Source organism: Orycteropus afer, unplaced genomic scaffold (genome assembly GCF_000298275.1).
Source record: "Orycteropus afer afer isolate SDZICR_OR568_19922 unplaced genomic scaffold, OryAfe1.0 scaffold00928, whole genome shotgun sequence".
Taxonomy (NCBI): domain Eukaryota; kingdom Metazoa; phylum Chordata; class Mammalia; order Tubulidentata; family Orycteropodidae; genus Orycteropus; species Orycteropus afer.
Genome location: NW_006922515.1, coordinates 115070 through 122359, shown reverse-complemented (window position 1 = coordinate 122359; position 7290 = coordinate 115070). Strand labels below are relative to the sequence as shown.

Below are 7290 nucleotides of genomic sequence, written 5' to 3'. Positions count from 1 at the left end.
GCGTTTGAACCGCCAGCCTTCTGGTTAGCAGTCAAGTGCCTTAGGCACTAATGTCAGTCTGTGGTACTTTCAGTATTCTTCGCCAACATAACTCAAAAGCATTAACTCTTCTGCAGTTTTCCTTATTCATTGTCCAGCTTTCACATGCATATGAGATGATTGAAGGTACCATGGCTTGGGTTAGGCACACTTTAGTCTTCAAAGTGACACCTTTGCTCTTCAACACTTTAAAGAAGTCTTTAGCAGCAGATTTTCCCAGTGCAATACGTTATCTGATTTCTTGACTGCTGCTTCCATTGGTGTTGATTATGGAACCATGTAATGTGAAATCTTTGACAATTTCAATCTTTTCTCTGTTTATTGTGATGCTGCTTACTGGTCCAGTTGTGAGGACTTTTGTTTTCTTTATTTTGAGGTGTAATCCATCCTGCAGACTGTAGTCTTTAATCTTCATCAGAAAGTGCTTCAAGTCATCTTCACTTTCAGCAAGCAAAGTTGTGTCATCTGCATATCGCAGGTTATTAATGAGTCTTCCTCCAATCCTGATGCTGTGTTCTTCTTCATATAGTCCAGCTTCTTGGATTATTTGCTCAGCATGCAGATTGAACAAGTATGGTGAAAGGATACAACTCTGATGTACTCCTTTTCTGATTTTAAACCTTGCAGTATCTCCTTGCTGTGTTCTGACAGCCTCCTTGTCTATGTACAGGTTTCTCATAAGCACGATTGGGTGTTCCAGAAGTCCAATTCTTCTCAATGTTATCCATAATTTGTTATGATCCACACAGTCGATTGCTTTTGCATAGTCAATAAAACACAAATAAACATCTTTCTAGTATTCTTTGCTTTCAGCCAAAATCCATCTGACATCAACAATGATATCCCTTGTTCCATGTTCTCTTCAGAAGAGCCTCTTGAAACTCATAAAATCTTATTTTCAAACTGGAAAGAGCCATAGCAATTATTTTCTTATCCAAGTGCTCCACTTACCATTAACTATTCTTCCTTTGTACATTCACACTAATTTATGGTTTGAATCGTGGAGCAAGTACAATCAAAGTGTTTAAAAAAAAAAAAAAAGTCCTTGTCATTTCACCCCTTTGGTTTATTGCTGTTCTCTCCTTTTTCAACTCTCCATTGAAGTAGTGCATTTGTCAGTATATAAATTTGGCTGTATGTATCAGAGACCCAAGAGGTAGTGGTTTAAGCAAGATAAATGTTTATTTCTCTCACAAGTAAAAGTCTGAGCTGGTATGATGGCTTTGTTCTGTGAAGTCATCAGACAACCAGACTCCTTCCATCTTGTGCTAGTCTCCCTACAGTGCTGTCATTGCGTCTGTGACCCAAGATGGCAAACCATCATTTCCACATTTTAGCTCACAGGAAGTGAGAAGGCTGAGAAAGGGAGGACATACCCCTTCCCTTTAAAAGCACAACTTGGAAGTTGATTTGCCCACATCCCACTGACCAGTCTCATGGCCACACCTAGCTACAAGGGAGGTGAGAAAACATAATCTTTATTCTGGGCAGCCTGGTCCTTGCTATGAAAGAAAGAACAACAGATACTGGAGGATAGCCAGCAGTCGCTGCAGGGAAGAAATGAAAAACCTAACTTTTTCCTTACTTTTTGTTTTTCAGGTAAAAAATGATCCCTGAGTAAAAGCAAATGCAGGAAGATTTTAACTCTCCAGGATAAGGATCTGTACCAACATGTCTGCTTACTACAGGAATAATGGGTATGAAGAAGATCCAGATTACCCTGACTATTCAGGGTCTCGAAACCATACACAGGCGAATTTGAAAACTCAAGATTATCCAGATTATCCAGGTCCCCTGAACAATGCAGACTATCCCAGCACCAGGAACAACCCATTCTCTGCAAGCTCCAAAACAAACTTAGACTATCTGGGGTCTCTGGCAGAGCCAGATTATCCTGGATCTCACAGTAATCAAAACAGTCCCAACACCAGGAGAAATCAACATTCTGAAGACTCCAGAACAAGTCAAGACTATCCCAGATCTCTGGCAGAGCCAGATTATCTTGGATCTCAGAGTAATCCAAACTATACCAGTACCAGGAGAAATCCATATGCTGAAGTCTCCAGAACCAATCCAGACTATCCTAGAGCTTTGGCAGAGCCAAATTATATCGAATCTTTGAGCAGTCCATACCATCCAAGCTCATCCAGAGAGCCAGACTACCCTAGATCTCAACAAAATCGTGATCTTACAAGTTCTGGAATCAGTAGAAGCTATGCAGCCTTCAGAACAAATCCAGATTATTTTGGATCATCGGAAGGACCCGACTACTCTGGAGCTCAGATGACATCTAACTATCCTGGCTCCAGAGCCAATTCCAACTATCAAGTTTCCAGAAAGAATCCAGAATATGCTAGCTCCAGAATCAGTCCATATATGTACTCCCTAGAAGAGCCTGATTATCCAGGTGCTGAGAATCAACCTAACTCTCCAAGCACTTTTGGGAAACCAGACTATCCTGTTTCTGAGGATTATCAGAAGTCTCTAAACTTTTGGGAGGAGCCTGATTACCCAGGTGCTGAGGACAGTCATGATTCTGCCTCTTCTGAGGGCCCAGAAATGACCAGGGGGTAAGTGCAAGCATCTCCCTCCAATGGGACTTGGTTGGTTTGGGTTGGGGTATGATAGAGATTGTATGATGGTTTCCATGTTCTGAAATTGTGATGAAGCATTCATATATATCTGTAAACCTCACTTGGGCCATGGACCCTCAGTCTGAGGCCTCAAATTTGCCTCAATTTAATCTTTCATCACCTCTTGTTTGGATAACTTCCTTACCAGTCTCCCAAATCAAATTAAAACCAAACCAGTTGCCACTGAGTTGAGTCTAACTAATGGTGACCCATTGTGTGTCAGAATAGAACTGTGCTCCATAGGGTTTTCACTGGTTGATTTTTTGGAAGTAGATTGACAGATTTTTCTTCTGAGATGCCTCTGGGTGAATTCCAAATACCAACCTTTCAGTGAGTAGCTGATCACTTACCCATTTGTACCACACAAGGACTTCTACCGTCTCCCATCTCTTCCTAATCCAAGCCATGTAAGACATTTAGATCCCAACTGGTTAACCCTACTGCTTTGACAGTGAGGTTAGAATTAAGACTTGGTAGTTATGAATCCAAACATATTAGCAAGAATTAAATCAATGTTAGTGAAGAAAATCAAGAAAATATTTCCAAGATTAACTTCATGAGGCCTATTTAATTTCTCAATTAGTGTTTTTAAGCAAAGTCGTTAAGCCACTCCTAATTCCTTCCTCTTCCACTTTCACTAAAATTGTCATTAGAATCAATTATTTTTCATGTAAACTGTACAGTTGATTTGGTTCATTAATCTTCTGCACTGATTTTTCATCATGTTTTATTGATTAGAGTTTTCACCATTGTTAGTCTTTCTTTTATGAAGTCCAATTTTTCCTGGTTCAGATTTTGTACATCTAAATTCTGTTAAGAGAATTTTATTCGTATTTATTTATTTATTTACTGTGCTTTAGGTGCAAGTTTACATTCAACATTACATGTGCATTTAGTTTCACTCCCCATTAACCATTCCAGCTCTAACCCAGTTTCCTCCCCTCCCTGCCCAGTGTTCCCACCCCACCCCCATGACCCTCATAGTTATGCACTCCTGTGTGTCCTGCATTTCTTCCATGTGAATATTGCCCCTCTGGTGCCCCATGGTCTATTGAGCCAAGGGATGCATTTCCATAGAGCATATGGGTGCATCACCCTGGGTTGAGTGGTCTGCATGTACATCTTGCTTACTATCAGGCTGAGAGCCATCCCCTGAGAGTGAATTTTATTCCAGGCCCAAAATGTATCCCAGGACCATAGTATTGTGGATCTCACCAGACTCCATCTGGCCAGTAATTCTGGTTATTACTAAGTTTTTTGATTTTGTTTCACATTTTTTCTCCCACTCTATACAGGATCTCCAGATTTGATACTTTCCTGAGTGGTTGGCATTGGTAGCTGGGCACCATCTAGTTCTTCTGGTCTCAAGGGCCATTGTATCCTAGGGCTGATTGCTTCCAAATTCTCCTGCCCCTTTTTTTTTTTTTTTTCACTCCTTTTTGTTTCTGATGACAGGAGACCATTAGCTGCATCTTAGATGGCTGTTGAAAGCTTTTAAGACCTCAGTCGCTACTCACCAATGTAGGATGAGGAACAAGACTTTTATGTATTTTGTTGTGTCAGTTGAGTCTGGTGTCCCCCAGTACTGTGGTCCTGAGTCAGTAGATCCATTGGATCTCTCTCCTACAATGTCTGGGTGTCTGTGCAGGATTAATCTATGTCTATCTTCTGTTGTTTCTGTAAAGATTGCAGGTATTTTGTATCACTGGTATCTGTGCAAGATTAGCCTCCGCTGAATGTATCTATCCTGTTCACTCACCCCCATCTGATCTTATCAGATGTTTAAGTGTTTATCTGTAGTCTGGTGTTTGGTGTTAATACTAATGCAGTACTGTGGATATACTGGTTGGTATTAGCATCTGTCATCTATCTCTTATGTGCACAATTCGGTGTCCTCCCTTTTCCTAATGTTATCATGGTGGTCACAGACTCTTTCTATACATCCCTCCCTTTACCCACATCAGTGTGTGGACCCTAACTAGCCCTAAATTAATCCCTCTCCTTCCCTCCCCACCCTGGTAACCTACAAAGTGACTTCCCTTTCTTAAGCAAACCCTTCCTTGTCTTTTTACAGTAATCAGTTTATACAGCATTTGTCCTTCTGCAATTGACTTATTTTACTCACCATCATGTCCTCCAGGTGTATCCATATTGTGAGATGATTCGCGTGTCCTTCATTTTCTTTAATGTATCATAGTATTCCATTGTGTAAATGTACCATAATTTGGATATCCATTCATCCGTTGATGGTTGTTTCCATCTCTTTGCTATAATGAATTATGCTGTGATGAACACAGGTGTGCATATGCCTGTTCATGTCCTGCCTCTCACCTCTTTAGGATATATTCCTAGTAATGGAATTGCTAGGTCAAATGGTATTTATATTTTCAGTTTTTTAAGGAAATTCCATACCATATGCCACAATGGTTGTACCATTTTACAATCCCACCAGCAGCATACAAGAGTTCCAATTTCTCCGCAACCTCACCAGCATTTGTTATTTTCTGTACTGTTGAACTTTGCTATTACTGCTGGGGTGAGATGATATCTCATCATTGTTTTGATTTGCATCTCTCTAATAACTAATGATCATGAGCAACTCCTCATGAGTTTGTTGGCTGCCAGCATACCGTCTTCAGTGAAGTGTCCGTTCAAGTCTTTTGCCCATTTTTGAATTGGGTTATTTGTCTTTTTGGTGTTGAAGTGTTGAAGTTTTCTATAGATTTTGGAGATAAGTCCTTTGTCAGATATGTTATAAACAAATATTTTTTCACAATCTGTAGGTTCAGTTTTTACCCTTTTGATGAAGTCTTTCTATGTGCATAAGAATCTAATTTTTAAAAGGTCCCAGTCATCTAGCTTCTCTTCTACCTCCTGTGCATTCTGGGTTATGTTTGATAGTCTATTTATGCCATAAATTAGGGCTCCTAGATTCGTCCCTATTTTATCTTTGATTAATTTTATAGTTTGGAGTTTTACATTTAAGTCTTTGATCCAGCTTGAGTTTGTTTTTGTGTATAGGATGAGGTATGGGTCTTGTTTGATTTTTATGCAAGTGGATATCCAGTTTTGCCATCACCATTTGTTAAAGAGGCTGTTTCTTCCCCCATTTAATGGGTTGTGGAACTTTGTCAAAGATCAGGTGTACATAGATGAATGGGTCTATTTATCGACTTTTGATTCTGTTCCATTGGTCTGTCTATCGTTATATCAATACCATGCCGTTTTGACTACTGTGGCTGTGGAGTAGGTTTTAAGATCCCAGAGTGTGAGACCTCCCACTTTGTTCTTCTTCTTGAGAAGTGTTCTGCTTATCTGAGGTCTCTTTCCTTTTCATATGAAGTTAGTAATTGGTTTTTCCATGTCCTTAAAAAATTTTGTTGGTATCTGGATTGGGATTGCATTAAATATGCGGATTGCTTTAGGTAGTATTGATATTTTTGCAGCATTCAGTCTACCTATCTATAAACAAAGCAGGTTCTTCCATTTATGTAGAGCCCTTGTTACTTCTTGTAATAATGTTTTATAGTTTTCTTTGTATAGGTCTTTTGTGTCTCTGGTAAGGTTTATTCCTAGATATTTTATCTTCTTAGTAGCTATTGTAAATGGTATTGTTCTTTATCAGAGGACTCTTTGTTGGTGTAGAGGAATCCAACTGATTTTTTGTATGTTGACCTTGTATCCTGCCACTTTGCTGAATTTCCCTATTGGTTCCACTAGTTTTTTTTGTTGAGTCTCCTGGGTTTTCTATATACAGGATCATATCGTCCACAAATAAAGATAGTTTTAGTTCCTCTTTGCCAATTTGTATGCCTCTTATTTCTCTTTCTTGCCTTATTGCCCTGGCCAGGATTTCCAATACAGTGTTAAATAGAAGTGGTGATAGAGATCATCCCTGTCTGGTTCCCGTTCATAAGTCTTCCTCCATTAATAATGATGTTGCCATTGGCTTTGCATATATGCCTTTTATAAATTTGAGGAATTTCCCTTCTCCCTATTTTGCTGAAAGTTCTGAGCAGGAACAGCTGTTGGATTTTATCAAATGTCTTTTCTTCATTGATTGATACAATCATATGGTTCTTTTCTTTTGTTTTGTTTGTATGGTGGATTTCATTGATAGTTTTTCTGATGTTGAACCACCCTTGCATAGCTGGTATGAATCCCCCTTGGTCAGGATGTATTATTATTATTATTATTGTTATTATTATTTTGATACGTTGCTGGATTCTGTTGGCTAGAATTTTGTTGAAGATTTTTGCATCTGTGTTCATGAGGGATATTGGTCTGTGGTTTTCCTTTTTAATGGTGTCTTTCCCTGGTTTGGGTATTAATGTTATGCTTGCTTCATAAAATGAGTTTGGAAGTATTCCATCTTTTTCTATGTTCTGGAATAGCTTGAGTAGTATAGGTGTCAACTCTTCCCTGAATATTTGGTGAAATTCTCAATGAAGCCATCAGGCCAAGACTTCTTCTCTGTTTTCTGTTCCTTCCATATACCTCTCTGTGTCTTTCTCTTCCTAAATGCCACCATGTTGATCACTCACATTCGGTACATTGCCCTTCTCTTCATCCAAATTAATACTTGTCTCTACCTATCTAACAGTGTTCCCTACCCTAC

At 39.2% G+C, this 7290-nt stretch overlaps 1 protein-coding gene across 1 annotated transcript in view; it reads left to right on the top strand.

Moving 5' to 3' along the window:
- The first annotated feature begins 1710 nt into the window (after window positions 1–1710).
- Window positions 1711–7290, top strand: part of TMC5 (transmembrane channel like 5) — an 81553-nt gene continuing 75973 nt past the window's right edge. The window contains exons 1-2 of the mRNA XM_007958332.1: window positions 1711–1910; window positions 2019–2609. Of these exons, the coding sequence (XP_007956523.1) occupies window positions 1711–1910; window positions 2019–2609 (791 nt within the window). The remainder of the gene's footprint in view (window positions 1911–2018; window positions 2610–7290) is intronic.